The 26786-nt window shown below is 24.9% G+C and overlaps 9 protein-coding genes across 9 annotated transcripts; 3 read left to right on the top strand and 6 right to left on the bottom strand.

The window, feature by feature from the left end:
- Positions 1-81: 81 nt before the first annotated feature.
- DICPUDRAFT_36559 (uncharacterized protein) lies at positions 82-529 on the bottom strand (the record flags this gene model as incomplete). The annotated part of the gene is made up of 2 exons (XM_003289879.1): positions 82-167; positions 298-529. The coding sequence occupies 2 exons, from the start codon at positions 527-529 to the stop codon at positions 82-84; spliced, it is 318 nt and encodes a 105-aa protein (XP_003289927.1).
- Positions 530-803: 274 nt separating this feature from the next.
- On the top strand, positions 804-3060 carry DICPUDRAFT_98533 (uncharacterized protein; the record flags this gene model as incomplete). The annotated part of the gene is made up of 5 exons (XM_003289889.1): positions 804-1497; positions 1572-1866; positions 1953-2393; positions 2460-2568; positions 2638-3060. 5 exons carry the CDS (start codon positions 804-806, stop codon positions 3058-3060), a joined length of 1962 nt encoding a protein of 653 aa, XP_003289937.1.
- A 141-nt stretch (positions 3061-3201) lies between these two features.
- On the bottom strand, positions 3202-7135 carry DICPUDRAFT_98532 (uncharacterized protein; the record flags this gene model as incomplete). Its single annotated transcript, XM_003289878.1, has 7 exons — positions 3202-3895; positions 3964-4730; positions 4804-5276; positions 5342-5695; positions 5769-6139; positions 6229-6389; positions 6459-7135. 7 exons carry the CDS (start codon positions 7133-7135, stop codon positions 3327-3329), a joined length of 3372 nt encoding a protein of 1123 aa, XP_003289926.1. The 3' UTR covers positions 3202-3326.
- Positions 7136-8426: 1291 nt separating this feature from the next.
- DICPUDRAFT_80693 (drainin) lies at positions 8427-9758 on the bottom strand (the record flags this gene model as incomplete). Its single annotated transcript, XM_003289877.1, has 1 exon — positions 8427-9758. One exon carries the CDS (start codon positions 9756-9758, stop codon positions 8427-8429), a length of 1332 nt encoding a protein of 443 aa, XP_003289925.1.
- A 1601-nt stretch (positions 9759-11359) lies between these two features.
- DICPUDRAFT_154398 (uncharacterized protein) lies at positions 11360-13197 on the top strand (the record flags this gene model as incomplete). Its single annotated transcript, XM_003289888.1, has 2 exons — positions 11360-12399; positions 12474-13197. 2 exons carry the CDS (start codon positions 11360-11362, stop codon positions 13195-13197), a joined length of 1764 nt encoding a protein of 587 aa, XP_003289936.1.
- Positions 13198-13665: 468 nt separating this feature from the next.
- DICPUDRAFT_98531 (uncharacterized protein) lies at positions 13666-14756 on the bottom strand. Its single transcript, XM_003289876.1, has 2 exons — positions 14527-14756; positions 13666-14435 (listed from the first exon to the last, which is right to left on the bottom strand). Exons 1-2 carry the CDS (start codon positions 14749-14751, stop codon positions 13755-13757), a joined length of 906 nt encoding a protein of 301 aa, XP_003289924.1. The 5' UTR covers positions 14752-14756; the 3' UTR covers positions 13666-13754.
- A 2359-nt stretch (positions 14757-17115) lies between these two features.
- Positions 17116-20842, bottom strand: DICPUDRAFT_48877 (uncharacterized protein). The gene is made up of 5 exons (XM_003289875.1): positions 20636-20842; positions 19931-20558; positions 17892-19871; positions 17487-17814; positions 17116-17417 (listed from the first exon to the last, which is right to left on the bottom strand). Exons 1-5 carry the CDS (start codon positions 20822-20824, stop codon positions 17234-17236), a joined length of 3309 nt encoding a protein of 1102 aa, XP_003289923.1. The 5' UTR covers positions 20825-20842; the 3' UTR covers positions 17116-17233.
- Positions 20843-21591: 749 nt separating this feature from the next.
- Positions 21592-22071, top strand: DICPUDRAFT_154393 (uncharacterized protein; the record flags this gene model as incomplete). The annotated part of the gene is made up of 1 exon (XM_003289887.1): positions 21592-22071. One exon carries the CDS (start codon positions 21592-21594, stop codon positions 22069-22071), a length of 480 nt encoding a protein of 159 aa, XP_003289935.1.
- Positions 22072-22512: 441 nt separating this feature from the next.
- Positions 22513-26613, bottom strand: DICPUDRAFT_154392 (uncharacterized protein; the record flags this gene model as incomplete). The annotated part of the gene is made up of 2 exons (XM_003289874.1): positions 22513-25667; positions 25746-26613. The coding sequence occupies 2 exons, from the start codon at positions 26611-26613 to the stop codon at positions 22513-22515; spliced, it is 4023 nt and encodes a 1340-aa protein (XP_003289922.1).
- Between the last annotated feature and the right edge of the window lie 173 nt (positions 26614-26786).

The following is a 26786-nucleotide window of genomic DNA, read 5'->3' as shown; positions in this document are numbered from 1 at the left end:
ACCAGAAATGAAATGTTTTTTCTCTGAACATTAGTTTACCAAATTGTTTATTTTTGTATTTTTTTTTTTGAGCGTGGTAATTTATTTGTTTTCTTTATTTCCAATATAATTAAATTCATCATCGAAATTACTTTCAAAATCTTCACCCTTCTTACTTTTTGATCTTACTATATTTTTAATAATATGGTAATATTATTATCATTATTATTATTGTTGTTGTTGTTGTTGTTGGTCAAAGATTTAATATTAATATCGTATTATAATGAAATTGGAGTGAATAATAATTATGGTACTTACATTCGTGATATTCATTCATTGATTTTAATTCTTCTTCGCCTTGTTTTATTAATGTTTCGATTGTTTCGAAATCTCTTTGATGTACATCTTTATTTGATCTGAATTTAAGTTTGATGTATGACTCCATCATTAATTGATTTTGAAATTTAGGACATCTTTTTGCTGAATATAAACATCTTTTATATAAATTTAAAACTAATTTTTTATTTTCTTTTATGATTTTTGAGGACATTTTAATTATTAAATTATTAAATAAATAGAGTAATAACAATAATAATTATGTGAAAATCGAAAAGTAAATAAATATATCTTTTAAAAAAAAAAATGAAAAATGAAAAAAATTTTATTTTTTTTATTTTTTTTATTTTTTGAATTATTTTTTTTAAAATTTTTTTTTATTTAATTTTTTTAAATTAAATTTTTTTTTTATATTTTTATATTTTATTATTTTTTCCTCATTTTTTTCATTGTTATTATTAGATATTTTTTATTTATATAAAATAAAAATGAATACAAATAACAATACTAATAACAATATTAAAAATAATAATAGCAATAATAATAATAACAATAGTAATAATAATTTTGGGCTAGGATGGATGTCATCAATTTCAGACCAATTTAGCCAAATTAAAGATGTAATGACATCTGAAACTGGTGGATATGAAGAGTACGATAATGAAGAAGATGAAGAAATATTCATGTTAAGAACTGAGGTACTTAAATATAAAGAAGAGGTTTCAAATCTTGAAAAGAAAATTGGCGAATTTGAAGAAAGAGAAGTTAATATCTCCAAAGAGTATTCTCTAATTTTAAAAGAAAAAAATAATGAAATCAATGAATTGAAATCAATCAATGACAATTTAAAATCATCTTTAATATCACCAACAACTACAAGCAATATAAAAGAAGAACAAGAAGAAAAACCAAAAATTGATAGCGAATCAATCGGAATCCCGTTAGAAGATGATGATTATAATAATATAACCACCAATAATAACAAAAGCAAAGATACTCATCAAGACGATGCTTTTTTACTTGAACAAATTAATAAACATAAAGAAGATTACCAAAACCAAATATCATCACTACAAGAGCTTCATCAAGAAAAACTTTATTCATTAACCCAAAAGAATGAACAATTGGAAGAAAAACTTTTATCACTCGAGGAACTAAACTCAAAATTAGAAAACGAACAAAGTATGTATATAAACTTTAATACATTAACATAACAATAATAGTAAATATTAATTTTCATTTTACTTTTTTATTAGCACAACTAAAAACAATGATTGATAATTTAAAAAATCAAAATAATAACTATACACAAAATATAAAAGAACTAAATGAAAACATTGAAAGTTTAAAGATCCAGCCAACAACTTCAAATGATCAAAGTAAAAAAGATGATACCTCAGCAGATAGTGAACAAATTAATATATTAAAAGAACAAATAAATAAATCAAACAAAGAACTATCTAGATTAAGACAACATCTTATTGATATGGAAGAACAACATACAACAATAGATTTAGAAAATGAAGAAAAAATTTCAAATTTAGAAAAAGAGTATAGGTTATCACTATATTATATTATCGATTATAATTACTATTTTAAATTCTTTTATTATTAACTATTTACTCTTTTAATTTTAGATTAAAAAAATCAATGGAACACAACATAAACTCGAGCCTAATGAATGATCAAATTAACAAATTAAAAAACGATGCTATCGAAAAAGATGAATTAATTAGACAAGCACATGTACAAATCAATAATCTTAACAATGTTTTAGAGCAATTCCAAGCAGAACAAGAAGCAGTTATTAGAACCGAAGTTATTCATTTAGAGGAGAAATTAAAAGAATCATTATCAGAAATTGAAGATTTAAAAAAAGATAAGGAAGAATATATCTTACTTCAAAAGAAATACCAAGACGCTCAAAGTCAAATTCAAATTTTATACCAAGATATTCAAAACAAAACTTTGGAATATATTAAATTAAAAGAAGATATTGAACCACTAAAAGCTGCTTTTGATAAAAATATTTTAAGATTGGGTGATATGTGTCTTCAAGAACAAGAATCTGTTGATAAGTATGTATCGTTGTTACTTTTATACACCAATCCATCAAAAAAATACTAATATAATAAATTGTCTAGGCGTGTTGTTAGTAAATTACTCCTAAACTATTTTAGAGGTAATAAAAAGGCTGAAATTTTAGAATTAATTGCAAAAATATTAAACTTTAGTGAAAGTGAAAAAATATCTGTATGTATAATTATTTAATTAAATTTAAACTACATAATAGCTAATCATTTTATTATTATTAATATTTAGATTGGTTTAACCAAAAGAAATCAATGGTCATTAATACCTCCATTCTTTGGTGGTAATAAGGAACAAGCAGGAGAGGATGGTGATAAACCTTTAGCTGAAATGTGGATCGAATTTTTATTAAAAGAAGCTTCAGGTGAAAATTTAAAGAATCAAAACCCAGTTAATACAGTAGAAATAAACAATAATGAAGTCAATACTACAACCCTTCCACCAAATAATATTAATAACTCTTCCAATTCAAATCCAACACCTTTTTCCACACCCGTTAAACAACCACCACCAAACTTTTCATCACAAGTACCACCATCATCACCCTCAACACCTTACAAAATGAATAGTAATTATTTTAGTGTCACTCCCAATGGAAAGAATAAAACAAGTACAGTTATTTTCGATGGTGATATGAACGATCCATTTAAATAAATAAAAAAACAATAAATTAATAATAATAGCAATAATAAAAGTATTTTAATACTTTTACCAATTACATATTTAAAAAATGTATAAATATACAAACAAAAAGATAAAATAAAATTCAATTTTTAATTTTAATTTTTTTTTTTTAATGAAATAATACAAATTATTTATTAAAATTTATTTTTTTTAATTTTATTTTATTTTATTTTTATTTTTATAATTCTAAAACAATTTGTTTTAGATAAATAAATACAAGAAAAAAAAAGAAATAGTTAAGATGAACCACTTTCTGAAAATGAATTTACATTATTGTTGTTATTATCATCATTTTTTTGGAATCTAACTAAAATGAATAATCTATCATCTTCACGCAACATTGTTGATGGTGTTGGATTTGTTAAAACATAACGAGTAGTTTGATTTGAAATGTCATCTTCTAAATGCTGAGGTAAACCCAATACTACTGGATTGACTGGTGCTTTTTTATTGTAATCTGCACCACATGATGTATTACTTGAATGAGTTCTGAATAATGCTATGCAAATAATATTAGATTCGACCAAACTTTCGAATAAGTAACCAAACCTATGGTGATAAAAGTGCTCTGGGAGAGGAACCTGGAATACTTTAGTACAGCTTTTTGTTGAATTATCTGGGTTCATACCTACCAAAACACTTAACATTGATAACAAGTGTGGATTAAAGAAACATTGGCATAATAAACTATCAAATACTGAACTTAAGAAAACATTACCTGCTGCGAATGATGGTGCGTGATAAAATGGTTGGTTTTGTTTCCAATTACTATTACCTGGTAAAAATTTCATATTTAATGGTTCAGCTAAAATTTAAAATAAATAAAAAATTAATATTTTATATAAAATTATCTTTTTTTTTGCTAAAACTTACAAATTTCATAAATTGGGAAAATATTTGTATTTCTTTTTGAAACCTCTTTTAGGCAAACCATTGCTAATAATGTTTCACGATCGTTGAATATTAATTCACTTGAATTTGCTTCGTTTGTTAATACTACAACCTTTGAGCATTTATAAACACCGGCTCTTTTAAGATCACTGAATTCATAACCTTTACCCTCGACTACATAAATTTCTGGGTAGCATTCAATATATTTCCATTGATCTTCGGTTAACTTTGGTGTTAAAATAACAATTGGGTCATAACGACGCACATGGCTTTCTCTTAGTGGTGAAATGAAATTTTCTATACAATCTACATTGGAACCTGCAATAATTATATGGTTTTGAATATTATCCATTGTTTCTACACTATCTACAATGCATTCATCCAAGAAATGAGAACTCCAAAAACGTTTTGGGATTCTAGTTGATGATAAATCATTTGATGGAGCAGTCGGGATATCCATGACACTGTGGAATGATGATGTGTTGGTTGATGTTGAATTGCCAGGTAATGGTGGTTTAATAGTTTGATGTGAATGAATATCGAGCTTTTGACCCTGACTCTTTAACAATTCAAAATTATCATCACCGCTACTGTAATTACTATCATTTTTATGGATTGTAGTTGTATTTTCATTTGAAAGATCTTCATCGCTGTTTAAAATATCTCTTTTCTTTTCCATAATTAATTTTTTTAATGTTTTTTTATCATTTTTTTTAACTTTGGTCTTTGGAACAAATTTTAATTTGCATCTAAAGAAAACAATAAAATAATTAGTATGAATATATACAAAAGTAAATAGAATTTAATATGCATTTGACTTACTGATAGGTTTTTTCTATTGAGCTATACTCCCAAACCAATTTACAATCTTTATCGAGAATACCAATTTCTGTATTTCTTTGATGGGTTTGTTTTAAAGATTCGATTTTTCTTTTAATTAATTCAGTACCACAAAATTTAATTCTTTTTGACTGTAATTTATTTTTTGCCAATAATACACCAAATGTACCTTCTCTAATAATGAATGAATTCTTTGGATTAACTTTGATTCTTCTTTTATCACCCACTTGAATCTCAACACCAAAAACAATCATTCCAAATGATTCGTAAACCAACTGTACAACTTGTGAAAAAGTTAAACCAAAGAATGCTGGTGCGAAAGGTTGTGTGAAAATTTCATAACTATTACCACTTGCATATTCATCATCATCGTTATATTTTTCTAAATCTGATCTTAATAAATTCATAACTAAAGTAATAAAACCTGGTGAAATACATGATTGAGCCAATAAACTCTTTTATTTAAAAAACAAACCATTAGTAATAATAAATTAAAGGTATAATAATGTGATGAACTTACCATTTTTAACTCTTGTACCGAAATAACTTGGGTTGCACCAGCAGCAATCATTTTTCTTTTTAATCTAGGGATCATAGCCTGTGCGAAAATTGGAATATTTGGATTAAATGATCTAATTGACATTACTCTTAAGATATTTTCATTATCATCATCTTGAGAACCTGTTAAAGATTTCTGTGAGAAAATAAAAACCGATTTTGATCTTTCTAATTTAACTCTTTCTACATCGATTTGATTACCAATTGAACCTTTAAAGAAAAAGAATCTCTTTTTAATTTTATTTAAAACTGAATCCCAAAATTTAGGTGGGTCCGAACTGCTTAATACAATAACAGGCATTTCACCAATTCTAGACTATAAATAAATAAATTAATAACTCTATTGCTTATATAATATAATATTTTAAATAATAATAATAATACGTTACATTAAAGAAAAATTCTTTTAAAAATGTTGTAAATGAACTTTCATAAATATTACCGATGACAGTAACGAATTTCTTCTTTTGCGATGGTCTATATTCACCATTCCAAACTTTTGTTGCTGAAAGTACACTAACTAATTTGGATGTTTGAATTGGTAAATATGCTAAAGCAATCATAATCATTAAAATTGCAACCATTCTACCTAAAACTGATTTTGGTGTTATATCACCATAACCAACTGTTGATAAAGATACAACTGCATAGTAGATCGAGTCGTGGAATTTAATTTTTTCTATTTCACAAATCATTGATGCAAATAAAATAATTAAAATTACAATAGATAAAATTAACTGTACCAATTGCTTTAATACACCTATTTATAAATAAAAATTAATTTATAAACTATATTAATATTTAAATGATTTTTTAAAAGACATTGTATAATGATAGAATGATAATTACTTGTTGCACCATGAAGTTTAAATAATCTAGGTGCTTTTAAAATTCTTAAAACACGCAAAAAACCTAAAGGTGTTACAGGAATGGTTGGTATCATTGTAATTAAAATTGGGACAATGGTAATAATATCTAAAATGGTATTTTTCTTTTTAAAAAACTTTAATCTTTTGAAATTATAAAAACAAATTAGTTTTCAAAATATTTTTTTAAATAAATATAAACTTATAACCTACTTGTCTTTTGCAAAAATGAAATTTCTAATAAAATCAAAGCAGAAATAAGCAGAAATGGCAACCACTACATGATTGATTGCTCTGACATCTTCATTATTATCGATTTCGGCCTGTGTTGTTGGGTTTGATACTGGATTTGGTAAATATGAAAGCAAAATAAAAAGACCTATCGAAACCACACTAAGAAAGATATTTATATGTTCCAGTATAAAATCAATTCTTTGGTATGTATCTTTATATGCTTTTAAGTACAGTCTCTTCTTTTTATCCTCCTCATAGTTGACTATATCATTATTTTCGAATGAGTTTTCGTCTAAATGAGATGTATCTGAATCTGTATCACTCTCCTCTCCATCGGGATAGAGTGCTGTTACGCCCAATACTGCATCTTTTTCGTGCTCTTGTAATTGTTCGTAAACTTCGTTTTGATCCCTGAATGATTCATTATAGAATGACTGTTTCATATTAACATACCCATCATCGTCGAACCTTGACCTATTGAAATCGACTTTGGGTATCTCTTTTCCACTATTTAAATTCGGACTATTTGGTTGGTAACTTGTTTTTCTTTCTCTCAATACTGCTGCTGAACTATTATTTAATCCATTGTTATTATTGTTATTATTACTATTATTATTATTACTATTGTTCGGATAATTTTTTTGATTAGTGTCCATTTTTTTGATTTTTTTTTTTTAATTTTAAAAAATTTAAAAAAAAAATAAAAAAAACTAATTAAAATAATAATTTATTATTTTTAAAAATTAATTTTATTTATTTATCTATTAAATATTAAATATTATTAATAATATTTAATGAAAATAAAAACAATAGAATTAAATAATTTTACTATTAATTATAATTATAATAATATTAGTATAATATTTTTATTTTTATTTTTTTTTTGATAAAGCTAAAAATAATTTATTGACAAAAATAAAAAAAAACAATTTTCCACCTTTATGTTACAAAAATAAAAAAAAATAACAAAAGAAAAATATTTTAAAAAAATAAAATGAATATAAAGATATCGAGAAAAAATTTAAATTTTTTTTTTTTTTTTTTTTTTTTTTTTTTTTTTTTTTTTAAATTTTTACTTGGATTGGCTTCGGTGGTTAAACCTGGTCTAAAATTTTATTATAATAGTTTGATGATTACAATAACGATGATTATAATTTGGTGCATACACAATACAGTTTTTTTTTGAAAAATAAAATATTATTGTGACAATAGCCTATAGTATTTATAAATGTTGAAGAAAAAAAATCTAAAAAAACAATGAGATATATATAATTTGAAAAAATACATTCTAAAAATAATTTTCTACTTTGTATATTTTAAAAAAATAAAAAAATAAAAAAAATAAAAAAAAAAAAATGAAATGAAATGAAACCCCCAAATAAAAAAAAAATAATAAAATAATAAAAAAAAAGAATTTGTTATTATTATAATTCATATAAAATAATAATAAACAAATAATTTTTTAATAAAATATTTTTAAAGAATTTAAATATATAAAATTTAAAAAAAAGAATTTTTTTTTTTTTTTTTGTTTTTTTTTTTTTTTTTTTACAAGATTAGATTTAATTATTAAATAAAATAAAAATGAAAATTAATGTTTATAATTATTATTTTTGAGTAATACTGTATTGTGTTACAATATTATGATAAAATAGTTTATTTTTAAATAAATATTTTTATTTTTTTATTTTTTTTTTTTTTATAGTTCTATCTATTGTTTATTAACTGATGAGGAAAGGGAAATTATTTTTATAGTGTTTAAATAAAATGAAAAAAATGAAAAAATAAAAAAGAAAAATATTATCATTATTATTATTATTACTATTATTTATTTATTATTATATAAATATATTACAATTATGATAATGACTTTGATTATGATTTTGGGGGAGGGGAATATTATTATTATTTTATAATATTGTGTATTTTTTTTTTTTTTTTGATAAATTATTTTTCTAATAACTTGTCAAATTTTTTTTGATCTAAAATTATTGAATGAATTTCATCAAATAATTTTTCTTCTGAAATTTTTCTTTGAGGTAATCTGTTGAATAAATCTATACATTCATCATAGTTGGCAACCTGTAAGTCAGAGATAAAGTAACGAAGAATTGAGAGAGCAGTTCTATAGATGAAAATCTCACCTTCAATGAAAACCAAATCCCAAATACGGGTCGCTATATCTAATGGTAAGGCCTTAGAGAATAGAGTTGTAATCCAATCCGATAAATAGTTCTTTGCAGATATACCAATCTCTTTAAAGTGTTTATGAAGCGATGGAACTAAAGCTTCGACCGTTGAATCCATAGCATTTAGATATTTTGGAATTCCAGATGGATCTTGTCTAAAGAATGGAAGAAAACAAACACTGTTGACATGGTTGGTTAAACAAATAAAGGCTTCGACTTTATCCATATTTAAAAGGAACATTGCTGCTAAAAATGTCATACCTGGTACATAACCAATATCTGGACGGTAGCAAATGTATGCACCCAAAACATCGATTAAATCGCTATGCAATGGACCATTTTTTTGAAAAATCATTAACTGTGGGAATGTATCTTGAATATCCTGTAAAATTAAATTCATATTGGTAGTTTCTAAATCCAATACATCATCGCCCCCTATACCATCGGACGACATATTCATTGGTGATCTAGTGTGCTGAATTGAATTGTGGGCCTGTCTTAAATCTATATTTTGGTTTCTATTATTGTTATTATTATAGTTTGCATTTCTTAATTCTGGTGATGTGGTTTTATTATATGCATTATTGGCGTGACCTAAAAATATATTAAAAAGTTCGTCGGTGACCCTAAGATCGTTCCCAATACAAAGTTTCCAAACCTTTCCTCTAACAGCAGGTGGTAAGCCTCTCCATGCAATCTCTTTAATTCTTCGTATATCTTTCTTTTTCTTCTCCCAATTTGGTATAATTTCATCCTCCCAAATCTTTCTTGCTTCAATTAATGATTTCTCCTTTTCTTTACGAAGACTATCAAGTCTTTGTTTTTCTTTTTCTTCTTTTTCCAATGTTTTCTTTGCCTTTAATTGAATCTTTTCATACTCTTTTTGATGCTTTAAAATCTCTTCTTGTGTTTTGGGTGGTAATGTGCTTGGTCTTTCTAACAATGATGTTGGGCTTAAAATTAATTTTTCAACTCTACCAGTCGATACTAATTCTTTATATGCTGTTGGTAATTGTTCATCCTTTTCTGTATTGGTGGCTGGTGGGGTTGTATTTGTTGGTAATAAAGAGTTATCGTTTAAACCTGACATATATTATATTTTATTATTTAATTTATATAATTTATATAATTTAATTTTATTTTTATTTAAAAATTATTATCGCCTATTTATTAAATTTTTATATTAAATGATTTAAATAAATATATAATGCATATATTGCTCAAAAAAAAAAAAAAAAAAAATATTTTAGATTTGTTTAATAAAAAAAAATTACAATTAAAAAATTTTGTTTTTAAAAAAAAAAAAAAAAAAAATTAAAATAAAAAAATTAAAAAAAATTTTTTTTTTAATTTTTTTAATTTTTATTATAATCATAAGAAAAAAGGAAATTCTAAGGTTATTAGGGGGTTTCTGAAATATAAAGTTGTTGTTGAATGGCTATAAAAAAATATAATTTCAACGAAAAAAACTAATGCTATTAAATTGTTGTTGTGACAATTTATAGCTATATTTGAGACATTTTATTTTAATAAAAAGAGAGGGGTTTAAATTTAAAAATGGATTTGGATTTGGATTTAGAATTATATTTTGAAATTGTTTGTAGATTAATATAATACCAATATTTTGGGGTGTGTGTTTTTTTTTTGTGTGGAATTGTTGTGATCGAAATAATAAAGAGTGTTCCAAAAAAAAAAAAAAAGGAAATATCAAATAATCAGAAATAAAAACAAAAAAAATCTATTTTATTTTTAAATTTTATTTTACAAAAAATAAAATATAAAAATAATTAGGAAAATAGTAATAATGAATTTTTGTATAAACAAAAGATAATAATTAAAGGGGAATTTAGATATATTTTAAATTTTTAAAAATAGTTTATTTTTTTTGAATTTAATTTTTTTAAATGAAAGAAAAATTAGTGTGGTTAAGTCCTAATTATTATTTACAATTTGTTGATTATTTTAAAAATAGATTATTTAATACAAAAAAATTTACATTTTATCTTTATTTTTTCCAATTTTACGAAGGTTTTTTTTTTGAATTTTTTTTTTTTATATTTGTATTTTAAATGGTTTCACTTATACCTGAACTGGTAAGGAAAAAAAAATACATAAAAAAAAAAGTTATATGTACAAATTCAAAATATTTCCATTTTATTTTTGAAATAAAATAAAACAAAAAAAAAGATGGATGGATAATAAAAAATAACAAAGAAAAAAACTTTCTTTTTTTTTTCTAATTTTATAATTTTATTTTTTTATTTTTTTATTTTTTTTTTTTAAATTTTAATTTTTTTTTTTTTTTTAATTTTTTTTAATTTTTTTTTTTTAATTTTTTTTTTAATTTTTTCAAAAATTTATTATTTTTATTATTTATATATATATTTAAGGCTATACCACATCAATATAATTTTATTTTTGTTTTTTTTTTTGTTTTTTTTTTTTTTCATTTAAAATCAATCACACACACAATTCAGATTTATGGCAATAATAATATAGCTATAATAAATTACCTCACAATAATATTACGTTTTAAAAAAATTAATTAAATAATAATAAAAAAAACACATTTTTTTAGAATCATAGTTTTTCGTTTTAATAAAAAATTTTAGTTTTTTATATTTCAATAAAATTATAAATAAATAAATAATAACCATAATTAAATAAATAAATAAATACAATTTTTTAAAAATGAACGAGGGATATAGAAAAGATATAATAAGATATTTATCAGTTTTAAATAATTTAGGTGGATGTCATATAGATACAATTAATGGATTTTTACAAAAACCCTCTTATATTGGAGCAAGTCCACCAGTATCTCTTTTTCCATCAAGCGATGGAAAATCGATTGGAGATGCACTATATCAATTATCAATAGTTTTAGAAAGAATGACAGATAACGAATTTGATGATACAACATTTTATCATTCAAAACAATTAAAGAGTCCATTAGGTCCAGAAGAAGTGCGTAGATTAAATGAAATCTCTCTTAGTGCTAAAGTTACACAGGATTATATGAATACAATTGGTAGAGTTTTTCAATCATACCAACTATTTGAACTTTTATCATCATTAGAGGAACAACACATTACATTAATCTCAAAAGCACTCACATCAATTTTCCCAATGGATCAATCAATTACCAACGACATCTCAACATCAAAACAAAAAAACTATCAAGGAATTATTGAAAAAATCAAACAACTTTTTTCGCGAACTAAAATCGAATTATTTTTACATCTAAGAGAGGAAATAGAGGAGAGTCAAAAGAATCCTCATAAATCATCTATCAGCCAAGCCACCATTTTAGATACCTTAGATATAAAAAGCAGTGAATACTATTTGGCATCTGCCCTCAGACAATTATTATCCACCGATGAAAACTCTCTTACTACTCTTGTAAATGAATTACGAAAAATTCAACCATTACAAATTACTCAATTATCACTTTTACCCTTCAAAGACTTTTACCAAATTTTAGATTTACAAGCAAACTTTATTCAAATGGCAAATACATATCAATTCTTTAAAGAGGATTCAAATAGTCAATTCAACATATCAACTGCATCAGAAATTAAAATGCCCTCCACACCTGAAATTAAAATTGTTGACCAACCACCCGATAAAGCAATTTATAAAAGAAATGTTAAACCAGCACCATCTGTTTCTTTCCAAGGCGATTCAAAAGATTTAGATGGTAATTATTATGTTAGTGTTGCTTTATTAAGGTAATTATAAATAATAAATAATAAATAGTAAAGAAAATAACAATTATATTAATCTTTTTTTAAACTTTTTTTAGATGCAATGATTTTAGCGAAGAACCAACATTTTTAAATGGTGCCAGTAAACCAACTAAAATCACAAATGGTAAAATTGTTACTTTCAAAAAATTAAAGGTTATGGTTACAAGTCATCAACAAGGAGAAACATTATTTTGCTTTAGATTTGATTTAAGACGTTACTCTTCAGACCCAGAAACCAATCCAAACGATTTTGAGATTGTTTCATCAGTTCACTCTAGTCCAATTTCAATCCTTTCACACTCAACTCAACTTAAAAGTACCGCTATCGCTGATCTTCCAAAAGTAACTGAGGTTTTCCCATTGTCTGGTCCATCAACTGGCGGAACAAGAATATGTTTATTAGGTAGTAATTTCGCTGATACACCTGCTATTCGTTTAAAGTTTGGCAATGTTGAAATACAACCCGAATTCTTTAGTGGTGGTACATTGGTTTGCAATGCACCAGAGCATCCACCTGGTACTGTTCAAATTAAAGTTTCAAATTGCCAAAATCAGTGGAGTGTCACCTCTGCAACCTTTACTTTTGAAGATACAAATACAATCAATCCCTCCTCAAATATTTCATCAGACGCACTCTCAAATATCCTCCCAGAAAGTGTATTTGGTTTAGATTTTTCAAAAACTTTTGACACAAATTTCATTATAAAAGGTTTGGAAACTGCATCATCCACTTTACCCTCGTCAAATGGTGCTCATAGAAATTATTCAAAACAATATTGATAAAAAAAAAAAAATAGAAAGAAATTGGAAAAAAAAAAAAAAAAAAAAAACAAACACCCAAACAACAAATAATAACAATAACGCTCAAATCACGTATTACACCTCTAATATTCAAGAAAAAAAAAAGAAAATTTTAAAAAGTTTTTTTTTAAACCAAATTGTTTTTATAATTCCTCTGTCACTTATTAAAAAAAAAAAGAAAAAAAAAAAAAGGAAAAAGAAAAATTTAAAAAAAAACAAAAAAAAAAAAAAAGCTGTAGTAAAAATTATTAAATAATAGTTTTAATAATAATTGTAAATAATAAATAAAAGTAAACTTTAAAAAAATAAACAAAATTTGTCTCTTTTTCATTTTTATTTTTCAAAAAAAAAAAAATCTAAAATATCTTTTTAACTAATCAACTCATTAATCTATATTACCAAAATTAATTCCATTTTAATTAAAATGTATTGATTGTTTTTGTTTTTAAAATTTTTTTTTTTTTTATTTTATTTTTCGGATTTAAATATAATTTATATTATAGTGATATTTTACAATACAACTTTTTTCTTTTTTTTTAAACATTAGTGAAATAACCCATTGAGACTACAAAAGTACCTTCTGGAGTTTGTGAAACGACTTTTTGTTGGCTAAGATCGATTGAGATGAATTGTAAAACAGCGTTATAGTTAACGGTGGCATAGAGAATGTTTTGGTGGGCAGCGTGGGTGATGACATTAACTTGATCGGCTGGTGAGAAAATACCGAGTGGTTTAACAGCACCGGTTTCTGGGTCAATAATGGCGTAATCTTGACCAGAGTTACCGTTTGAATCAGTGACAACAACATTACCAACAATTTCGTCTAAAGCTGGAATGTAAAGAAGGTTGTATGGACCTGAGGTAACTTGTTGTGGGATAATTAATTCGACATCACCAATGTGTTGGGCTGAACGAGTATCGAATTTTGATAAAGTGGTTTCTGAAGTTGAGGCAGTGACAACATAATAGGTATGGTTGTAGGTTGAAAGACCAACACCGATTAAAACACCTTCAACATAACCATAAACATCATATGAGGCTGAGGCTGGATCCATTTCACCAACAATGTAGGTATTATTGTTAGTTGGAATACATACTTTTAATGAATTAACGTCACTATCATATCTAAGACCTTCGATTTGACCTAAATTGCTTGGAATTGGGACAAAGTAGATAACTTTATTTTTGGCAACATTGACGGTAACTAAATATTCGGTCTAAAAATAAAAAAAATAAAAAAAATAAAAAATAAAAAAATTAGTATTGATGGAATTAAAAAATTATATTTTTTTTTTTTAAAAAACTTACACCATTTTGGGCTAAAACGAATGTCATAATAGTGGTTAAGTTATTCATGGCACTGTTATCTGGACGGGTATTAACGAAATTTGGGAATTCTAATTTCAATGAGGTTTGACCTTGTTGGTTAATAACACCAAAATTGGCGATGTTATTGGTTTGCCATACACCGTATAAATTTCCTCTAACGATTGAAATTAATGCTAAAAATGCAACTAATAATAAAAATCTCATTTTATCTATCTCCTATAAAATTTATTATTACAACTATAAAAAAAAAAAAAAAAAATTCCAACGAAAAAATTTTTTTAAAAAATAAAAAAATTTAAAAAATAAAAAAAAAAATAAAAATAAAATAAAAAAAAATTTAAAAAAAAGATATTTTTATTTCCGTAATCAAAAAATTGAAAGCAATTATACAATCATTCAATTGTATGATTATACCACAATACAATTATACAATTGTGTAAAAAAAAAAAAAAATTCTTCCAAAAAAAAAAAATAGAAAAATTAAAATTATCATGTGGTTTGTTTTAAATTAGTAAAAAATAAAATGAAATAATTTTTTTTTTTTTTTTTTTGGACCAATTTTTGATTATGATGGTTTTTATTTTTTTAATATATAGGGTTAAATATGGTTACAATTTATTTTTTTTATCTTTTTTTAAAAAATAGTTATTGTGGTATTGTTTTTAATTGAATTATTGGACACCAAACATGCCAAGTAAATTTTGTAAACCACCTGGGAAACCTTTACCAACAGCGATAAATGACCAGTTTTGTGGGTTGGCTGGGTCACGATAGACCTCACCGACAACCATTGAGGTATTATTACCACCTTCAGCAGTAAGATCAAATCTACAAATATTTCTACCGGTTTCTTGGTTGGCAATACGAATGAAAGCTCTTGGGACCATTGAAAAGTTTTGTCTTCTTTCATCTGGCATGTGAATTGAAACAGTGAATACTAAACGGGTAACATCTGGAGCAACAGCTTGTAAATTTACTAAGACAACTTCATCATCACCTTCACCTTGACCACTATTTTAAAAAATAAAAATTAAAAAAGTTAATCATTGCGTGTTTCGATCAACTGCTAGTTATAATTTTTCTATACATACGTAAGGTTATCACCTTGGTGAACAACACTGCCATCTCTAGCTTGTTTATTATTGTAGAAAATGAAATCTTGTGAATTACGGACTCTACCTTGGGCATTTAACATGAAAACACTTGCATCTAAATCGAATGGTGCAGTTGGAGTGGTATTAACATCCCAACCTAAACCAACAGTAACCTTTCTTAAGGTTGGATCTTCTTTAGTTAATGAAATTTGTTGATTCTTTACTAATGAAACACCTGAACCTGTTGGTGGTGGTGGGGCACCATATTGGCCTGCAGCTTGTGGTGGTGGGGCACCATATTGACCTGCGGCTTGTGGTGGTTGTTGTGGTGGATATGCACCTGCTTGTGGTGGTGGTGGATATGCTCCTGCTTGTTGTGGTGGTGGTTGTTGTGGTGGGTATGCTCCTGCTTGTGGTGGTTGTTGTGGTAAGAATTGGTTGGCTTGTGGATTAGGATTTGAGACACCTGGAGTTGATGATGGTTGTCTGTAATAGTTATTGCCAGAGTTGCTTCCTGATGGTGGTGGTGGGTTATACATTTTAAAAAAAAAAAAAAATTTGTGTTTGATAATAAATAAAAAAATTAAATAATAAAACAAAAAACAAAAAACAAAAAAAAAAAAAGATATTGTATGGAAAAAAAAAAAATTAAATTAATTTATAAAAAAATAAAATTAATAAAAAAAAATTTTCAAATAAAAATTTTTTATTTTTTATTTTTTTTAAAATAATAAAAATTTCAATTTTTTTCCCTCTTTATTCATTTTCATACCTGATATATAACCCTTGTTCTCAGCACCAAACTGCAAAAAATTTCATTTTTTTGTGTTACATATAAAAACAAAAAACTCAAATATTTAAACAACAAATAACAAAAAATGTAAAACTATACATTCAAAAAATAACATTAACACAAGATACATTTTTTATTTTTCTAATAGTCCATAGCAAAATTAATTTTTTATGCAGCAACTTCATAATGGTTTATTTATGAAAAATAACTGTTATCTAATATATTTAAATTTTTCATTCCAACCTTTTTTTTTTTAAAATTTTTTTTAATAAATAAATAAAATTTATCTAGTTTCTTTTGTTGCTGATTTAATAGATTTAAAAATATTTAGTAACAACAATAAAAAGAATTATTTAAACAGTTATATAAAAGAAAAAAAAAGAAACAAAAGTACCAACAGTCAAATTTAAAATAATAAATAATAAAATACTATAGTCTTACAATAAATAAATACTTCCCTATATCTTCCAAATATATAAAGATAGTTTAAATAAAGTGAATACAAAATTGAAATTCTATAATATTTTGCTTTCTTTCTTCTGAATTATTCTCTTGCTGTTGTGGGGTATTTTTGGAGATGTTAAGTATTATAAATATAAACTTTGAGTTGATATTTTTCACCTATATTTTCTTTTTTAAGAATAGGCCAATGTTCTAGGGATAGACAATTTGCAAATGGTTATTATAAACAAATTTTTTATTTTTTTTTTATTTCTTTTATTTTTATCACTTTTTTTTTTTTTGAATGTTTTGTAATATTATTTCTTTTAAAAGTTTAGTTTTTATCAATGGGACAGTTCTAATTAGATTCAATTACGCATAGCTCTTCTTTGGAATTTGATTTTTTTGGATCACCAAAATTTTTATTTTTATTTTTAAATTTTCTTCTATAGAATATAATGGAGATGGTAGCCAAAATTATAGAAACACTTGGTATGATGGTAGATAATAAAATTATTTTTAATTTATTCCTATATGGACCTCTGAATTTAAAAAGAAAATTGTATTAATAAAAAATTGTGTTAATGGTTTATCATTTTTAGTATCATTACATATCGTTATAATGGGAAATTTGTAATGGGAAAACGGAAAAATCATGTGTATAAACATGATTAATATTTGCACCGTTAAAATCAGCGACCTTTTTTATATTGTCATAGTCTTCAGGATAGTCCGGTTCATCAATGTAAATATTAGAAATGTAGTTAAAGTTAGTAAAGTTAGTAGAGTTTAGGTTGCATAAAAATGATTTAATTTCTAAAGGTTTTATAAAAATAATATTGTTACCAATATTGTTCCTTTTTTCATTATAAAAATTATTATAGTTATATTCTGATTCACCCGATTTGATTGGAAAATTAGCGTCAATGAAATATTTATCTAGATAATAAAAAATTTAAAAATTAATTAGCATTTTTTATATTAATTTTTAAAAATATTAAGTTAATATTAGTAACCCTTGATTTTGGAATCATTCTGATCTTGTTTCATTTCTAAAAAAGTTAAACCAGTTTCATTTAAATTGAACATGGAGGAGTTTTTAAAGTATTGATCTAAATGAATTTCAGTTTCACCATGGTTTAAATTAAAAAATCTTAACCCTAAATAATTGTTATTGAGAATTGGTTTTAAAGATAAAAAATGAATGTTACTTGGGAGATCATTGAGTAGTAATGGTGAGTATGTTTGTTTATAATCGTTTTGATAGTTTGATATATTGGTAAAGGTTTTAGTTAAATAGATGGGTTGGTTATCAATTTGTAATGATAATCTCTTTTGATTTTTAACTTGGTTGGTAATTGAATCTATATTTAGATATAGTTTTCCATCGACTCTTGATGTATCTTTTGATGGCCAAGAAATACCTTTTGAATCATCATTGTCCATTGTTCTATGTAACATAATTTCTAATTGATTTTTTGATTTTAAAGTGCATCCTAATGATCTATCTACATATACAGAAAATTGTTTGTTGTTTGTTTCATCTTTTATATGGGTATAGTGAATTGAGGGATAATAGTTTGATGCTATTGGTCCATTTTTATTAATTACTCTTTTTCTGGATTCAATACCATTGTCAGTATAAAATTCATCTTTTTCATTTTTTACAGAGTTAAATTTGTATTGGATGACTTTTTCTTTATTCATTTCCCCGACAAAAGAATAGCTAGTTTCTAAATATTTTTCGGTAAATAAAAGATCAGTACCTGGGTCACTTTTATAAACTCTTTGATTTATAAAAGAAATTTTTTCGCAGTTGTTTGAGTTATAAACCATTGATAGTTGTGAAACTAATGGCCCTTCATATAATAAATAATAGTCTGGTCTGTTTAAAAAAGATTCTTCTTTACCTGCTTTAAAAATATATGGACCACTTTTCTTTGATTTATATTGTTTAAATGTTTGTGAAACCATTTCTTCCTTACTATTATTTGTTTTTTCATTTATTGATTTTAATAAACCATTTGATTTTGAAAATTTCCATTCCATTATTCTATTTTTGAAAATTATATCTGAATCTAAGTTAATTTTTTTGTTACCATAATATATATTATTTTTTTTGTTATTTTTTTTCGTTGTTAAATAAAATGTGGAAAAACCTAATGAAGGGACTGTAACTATGGAGTATAATAAATATTGATTTAGACCATAAAAACATTCATTTGAATACTCTAAAGAGTTAATTTGAATTTTAACTTCATTAAAATTAGAATCATATAATTTTAAATTTTCTATTTCTTCTGGTTCATAAGAAAAGAGCCTAAATGATATGTGTTGATGAGATTCCCAGCCCAATGAGTTAAATAATTTTATTGAGTAGTTTTTATTTTCCCCCAAATATGATACATCAATAAAATTATTAAAATGATAATTATTTTCATACCCAGTTTTTAAAATAGGACTATTGTTTTTTTGTTTTAACAAAGCATTATATAGGTTTGAAATAATATTAAAGGAAAGTAGTCTACATTCTTTTAATTTTAAAAACATATCAAATAGAACATAGCTTCTTGATGTTCCAGTTATAATATCATGATGTTGAGTTAATGATACCACTTCTCTAATTTGATTAATATCTGATTCAATTTGGTTTTGGTCATGGTAAAATTGTGTTTTGGATAAGCCATATAGAGAATCTACTACTCGTAATAAATAGCTAACATCTCTAATTTGTTTTTTTAGTGTTGGTCTGGTGGTATAATAACCAGACCAGTATTCTTCTTTGCCAGTATTATATGGTAAAAAATCCTGCTCCACTTGGCCCAACTTAATATTATTATTAATTAAATCAGATTTTAAAGAGTCAAAATAATCTGAAAGAGTTGAATAATTAATATATTCTATATCATATTCATCTTTTCTATCTTGAATATATTGTATCCATTCTTTTGATAATAAAAATTCTTTATTTGCATTGCTATATTTGAAATCATCACCTAAATAAATATAATTGTTAGAATAGAACTTATATCTATATAGAATAAATATAACATACCTAAGGGAATAATTAAAGTTTTGGTGTTTCTTGTTTTGGACAAATTAATTAAATAATTAATAAATTTTTTTACTCTCTTTTGTAGGTTTATATTTTTGGAGGGATCAAGCATATCAGGATAACTATAGTGGGTATCTAAAACTGAAACCAACATTTCAGATTCATAATTTAATGTTTTTGAACCTTTCCATAAAAATTCCATTTCTTTGTTATCCTTCATATAATTTTTTATATCATTTGAAACCCTATTTATAACCAGGCCTTTAATTCCCATTTTAGAAAATAGGGTGGGTGTAATAGAGCTATATCCAAAAGGATCAATTTGCCATGCATACTCAACTGTATAATTTAAATTATTTTTTAACCATTGGTGTCCTATTGTCATTTGTTCAATAACCTCATCTAAGTTAGTGGTAGCTTCATCATTTTGTACCCATCCACCAGTAATAAATTCCAATTGTTTTTTTTTTATTAATTTTTTTACAGAGTTTTTGGTAGTTTGATTTTGATTTTCAAACCACATACTAAAATACCCAATTTCTACCCAATTAAATTTTTTATTTTCATCATTATTTAACTCATTATATATTCCATCTAATATATATTGGACTTTATTATTATAATACTCCTATTATATAGTTTATATGTTTTTTTTAAAAATTAATATATTTATATTTAAAATTCAAAATTATTTTTCTTACATACTGAGTAAGTTTGTAACCAACCAGAGTCACAATGAGAATGAGGTATTAAAAAAACTTTTAAACCATTTTTTTTTGATTTTAAATTTCTTGAGTGTCCCAAATTTCCTGTTATTTCTTTGCTTTGGAATAAATTTATTAAATAAACTACAGTTATTAAATATATAAAAAACAAATTTATTTTTAAATTCATAATAAGAAGCAAAATATTAATAATGAGTGATTAAAATTCATTAATGTTTTTTTTACTATTTAAACAAAACTACCCCTCTTCCCACATTATAAAAAAACAATTCGCTATTGTAAATATAAATAAAAAGAGGAATTAATAAAAAAAATTTTGTCTTTAAATCCCAAGATCTACCACTTTTCTGCATATCACAATTTTTAACAAATATATATTTAATTATTATTTTTTCATATGTATTGTTTAAGCATTAATTTATAATACTTAGCTTAAGTATATCAAAATCAAACATTTATCAAGATAAGGTTATTTATTTTAGTTTTTTTTTTTTAAAGTGTTTGAAAAAAAAAAAATTTATAACATCATAATTGATGTTTTTTTTTTAAAAAATAATTTTTTTCACCATTTATGCGAATTAATTATTATTTTATATAAAAAAACGCTATTATTTAACCCAAAAAAGTAAAAATATAATTAATTATTCGTGTTGAAAAAACACACCCCCATCAATCATTACAAAAAAAAAAAAAAAAAAAATTTTTTTTTTAAAATTATATGTTCTGATTATCCGCACAATAAATTTTTACCGTCTTTAATTTAATTTTAAAAAACTTAAAATTTGAATTGTTATAATTAACAATTTAAATTTTAAGTTTTTTAAAAATATAATTTTTTTTTTTTTTAAAGCATAAAAGAGTAAAAATATAAAAACAGAAAAAAAAAAGGATAAAATTTAGGCCTAATATTTTTTTATTCTTATTTTTTATAATAAAATGAAATACTCTAACTTTTTATTATTATTCTTTTTTAATTTTCTAATTATTTTTGTTTTTGGTGACTGTGTTTTCAATAATATTGATTATTCACATCTAAGTAACCCAAAAGGTTATTCGGCACCAAGTGCTTTAAACCTTCATAAAGAAGAAATTGGAAAATATACCTTCCATTGGAATATTTGTGGTAGTTGTTCCAAATGCAGTCCCCTTAGTGGATCGGCATGTCAAAGAAATGACGGGCGTAATGAAATAATTGGTGAAGCTTCAAGACATCTCTGGGGTATAGAACAATCATCAGGAAAAACAACACTAACCTATTTTTCTAAAAATGGCCATGGGTGCCCAGATAAACCTAGACAATTAACTATCATTTTTGTATGCACAAATGAACCCTTAAAAACCTCGCTTGTGTATGAAGATTCTGAATGTAAATATAGTGTTACAATGTATGGAGCCTGTGGTAGAGCTATAAATTAATTAAAAAATCTATTGTTAGAAGTTCAACTTTAATAGAAAAATAAATAAAAAAAAAAAAAAAATTTTTAATTGCTTTATTCCTTTTTTCTTTTTTTATTTTTAGATTTAATTGAAAATATTGTCTAGATACTCTATAAGATAACACCCTAAATTTTTCATACATTTGCTATATTTGATAAAATTGGACCCATACTAATGTAATTTTTATTATAAAATTGAAATAAGAGTTAATGATTTGTTTTTTTTATTTTTTTGCTGAAAGAAAAAGAAAAAATTAAAAAACAAATAGATTTTAAAACAAATATTTTAATTATAAAAATTAAACTAACAATAAATGATGCAGATAATATATAAAATTGAAGTATTAAAAAAAAAAAAAAATTATTTTTAAATTTATTTTTGAGTAAAAAAAAATTTAAGATTATAGTTTATTTGAAATATTTATTCTTCGATCTCTTCGACATCAATCTCTTCTTCGACTTCAATCTCCTCTTCAACTTCAATTTCCTCTTCAACTTCAATTTCTTCCTCGACTTCGATTTCTACTGTTTCCTCTTCAATAACTTGGTTTTCTTCATTTTGGTTGCTATTTAAATTATCCCTATTGTTTCCTAAATTTAAATCTTCATTTGTACAATTAATACTTTCCCCTTCTTTCGATTCTGATACTATTTGTTCATTAGCTATATCATCCATTTGTGAGTTTTCTTTAACTAAAAATTCGGTTGACTTTTCACTTGACTCATCAATATCTGGTATTTCTGGTTCATTTTCTAAAAAATCTTCAATTTTATTTTCAGTTGTTTTATCTTCGACAATAACTATATCATCAGTCTTCTCTTCTAATTTGGTTTCACTAATAATTGGTTCATCGGATTTGATATCCTCGTTTGACTCTATTAATTGCTCTTCTCTAGCTTCTAAAGTAATTGATTTTTCCTCGACTGGGTTTTCTTCAATTTTAACTTCGAATGGTTCTTCTATTTTGTTTTCAATAGATTCTTCTGTATTTTCAATTGAATCTTCTCTTTGTTCGATTGGTTCATCAGCTCTAGTTTCTTCTATTGCTAGTGATTGTTCAACCGGTTCCTCTGATTTGATTTCTTCATTAATAAATGGTTCATTGATTATTATTTCTTCCATAACTACTGGTTCCTCAGTTTTGATTTCTTCTGTGGCAACTGACTCTTCAGTTTTAATTTCTTCTGCGGCAATTGGTTCTTCAGCTTTAATTTCTTCTGTAGCAACCGACTCTTCAGTTTTGATTTCTTCTGTAACAAGTGGTTCAATGGTTTTAATTTCTTCTGTGGTAACAATTGGCTCCTCAGTTTTAATTTCTTCTGTGGTAACAATTGGCTCTTCAGTTTTGATTTCTTCTGTAATAAGTGGTTCAATGGTTTTAAATTCTTCTGTAGCTACTGGTTCTTCAGTTTTAATTTCAGCAACTTGATCTTCAGGTTTGATTTCTTCTGTAACTGATTCATTAACTTTAATTTCTTCTGTTGGTTGTTCTTCAGTTTTCTCTTCAAATACCTCGGTAACATTTGATGATTCATCAGATTTAACTTCCTCTGTAGTGATTAATTCTTCATTTTTAACTATTTCATTTGTATCAATTAACTTTTCATCTTTAATTGATTGTTGAGAAATATTATCTTCTAATGGCTCTTTAACTTGAGCATTATTAATTGGTTGTTCAAAATTAAATTCTTGTTGTAATTTTAATAGTTTTTCTTTAAAGGTTAATTTTTGATTTGTAATGAATGGATGTAATAAAGCTTCAGAAATTGAAATTCTTTTATCTGGAATGAATTGTAACATTTGTTGAAGTAAATCCAAGGCAGAATCCGAAGCATTTGAACAATTGGCTCTAAGGTTATCAATACAATCTTCGAATGGAACTGGTAATTGAACAGCGAATTGAAGTAATTGAACGCCATCATTCTTCATGTTATTACTATTAATCATTCTATCTACATCTTTTTGGAATGGTCTACCAACGATTTTAACTATATTTTCGATTAATGATTTATTATTATGGCCATGGAATAAAGGTTTGGTTCTTTCTTCTTTATTTTGGAGCAAGTAAATAAAAATACAACCCAATGACCAAATATCTGACTCTGTGTTGATAACACCACCAAAGATTTCTGGAGCACCATAAATCATACCATCTTCAGCTGGCTCTGACTCTACTGTACCTTGAAGTGATCTCATTATACCTAAATGAGTTAAATTGATTTTAAGTGATTCATTTCCTTCCTTTGTACCAGATATTAAAACTCTTGATGGATTTAAATCACGATAAACTAAACTTGAAGAATGTAAGAATTGTAAAGTTTCTAAGAGTTGCTTCATAATGGTACGAATGATATCCATTGATAATTGTTGTTGTTCGTTATAGAATTCTATGAATGGTTTTAAGCTTGTTTCAGATGGCTCCATAATAACGTAGATTGATTGTGGAGTTTCGCTGATTTCATATACTTTGGTAATATTTTCGTGAACTGGAATATTTAATTTAATACCTGGGGGTAAAACTTTGACTGCAACTGGTTTTAATTCTTGACAATCGAAACCACAGAAAATAGTAGTTGAAATTTCAGAGATTAAAGTACCTAAATGATAACGATTTGAAATGGCTGGAAAAGTATTTGAAAGGTAGGCTTGAATAGATCTATCGATTGATTCCTGTGATTGGACTAGTCTCTTTTTATTTTCAACGAATTCATTTACAACTTTTTTATTTAATATTGGAAGGTATTCACCAAATAATCTAAGCTCTTCGTTACAATAACCATCAAATTCTTCCAATTCTCTTTTGTGACGTTCTAATATTTCTTGTCTCTTCTTTTCTAAATCTTCTTGTTTTGATTTTTTACAGTTTTCAGTATCCAAAACGATATCGGCATCTTTGGTGGCAATTAACATTCTCATTAATGATTTGTAATCTTCAGTTACTTCTTCTACAGAATCTTCAAATTGTTTTAGTTCGCTGCCATATTTTTGTTTTCTTGTTTTAATAAACTCTGTATCTTCATCACTTTGACTATCGAATAAATCATTACCAAGTTTCTTTAATTTTCCAAGCTTTTCTAATAATTGATCTTGATTAGTTTCATTTGAACTTGGTTGGTAATTATTTGTATTTTTAATTGATTTTAATTCAATAATTGATATTTGAACCAATTCATCTGTTAAATCTGGTGAAATTTCGTTTGAGAAAATATAATCCTCAATAACTTCTTCCTGTTGCTGTAAAATTGTTGGTGATGCTTGAGGTGGTTGAATTAAATTTGAGCTACTATTTAAAGTCATTGATTGTGATCTTGAGAGTGAATAATTTGATTGTGATCTTGAAATTGATGATTGAAGTGTACTTCTATTACTATCATTATTCCAAAGATTTTGAACTAAATTAGCTCTATTTTTAAACTCTTGTTGAACAACATCAAAGGGTATTCCTGTGGCATTTTGAACGCTTGCAATATTAGTTTCGATAGATGTTACAGTTAATAAATCTGCATATGTATTATAATGTAAATGAATGATTGCTGGTTTTTTTAAATCCAATACTTTAATCTTTTTTAATATCCCTAGTAAAAAAAAAAAAATTTGTTTAATAAAATAAAAATTATAAAATTTAAAAAAAAAATAATATAAATAAAACATACAATCATTTTCCTTTACAACTTGAATTAATGCAATTGAGCCATTATCACTTGCTGCAAAAATGATATCACGATATTTATCATAGACTATGGTTTGTGCAAAAAATGAACAGCCATTGAGTTGTTTACCAGTTTCAATATCCCAAAGACGAATTGTTCTATCCATTGAAGAGGAAATCAAATGACCCTGTCTTGTAACTAAAAGATTTAAAATAGCACCTCTTGAATGACCATCAAAAGTTCCTAAGACATTACGTTCGACAAAAGAATATTTTCTAATTATACCATCAGCAGCACCAGAGATAACATATGAATGAATTGAATCAAAAGTTAAGGCAGTAATTCCAGATGATAAAGTATCCAACAATTTATTTAAACTTTTATTGGCCTCATCCTCGGCCAAATAGACTGCTAAAAGACTTCCACTATCCATATCCCAGAGACGTACAGTTCCATCCATAGCACCAGATAATAGCAACATATCCTCACCAGTTTTATATTGAGTATTATTTGATGTCATTGGAGTGATTGGAAAAATTACACGAATAAAATCTTGATGAGAGATTGAAATTACATCACTTGATAAGTTTGACTGTAGATTTGGCAAAGCTCTAATGAATTGTCCACTATCACCACTGTAAATACGAATGAAAAAATCATCTTCTGCTGTTATAAATTGGTTATTCTCTTCATCATATACCACTAAATTGATAGATCTCTTTGAAAGTGAGTTTTTTAAATGTTCTCTAGTTCTATCATTAAAAAAGAAAAATCCCTCCTTTGTGATAACTGTGCTACCAAATACCTTTTCATTGAAAAATGCTGATAATGGTTTAGAGTCTTTAAACGTTTGTGATTGGTTATTACCCATTTAATTCTATATTAACTATATATATTAATAAATAAATATATACTGTAATTATAAAAATAACTATGAGTAATTAAATTAAAACTTTTTATTATTTAACAATTGTTTAATAAAAACACAAAAAAAAATAAATAAAAATCTGAGGGCTAATGCGCCAGCTTTTTTAAAATTTAGAA

The sequence above is a fragment of the Dictyostelium purpureum genome, assembly GCF_000190715.1.
Source record: "Dictyostelium purpureum unplaced genomic scaffold DICPUscaffold_198, whole genome shotgun sequence".
Taxonomy (NCBI): domain Eukaryota; phylum Evosea; class Eumycetozoa; order Dictyosteliales; family Dictyosteliaceae; genus Dictyostelium; species Dictyostelium purpureum.
This window is presented reverse-complemented; position numbering and strand designations above follow the sequence as displayed.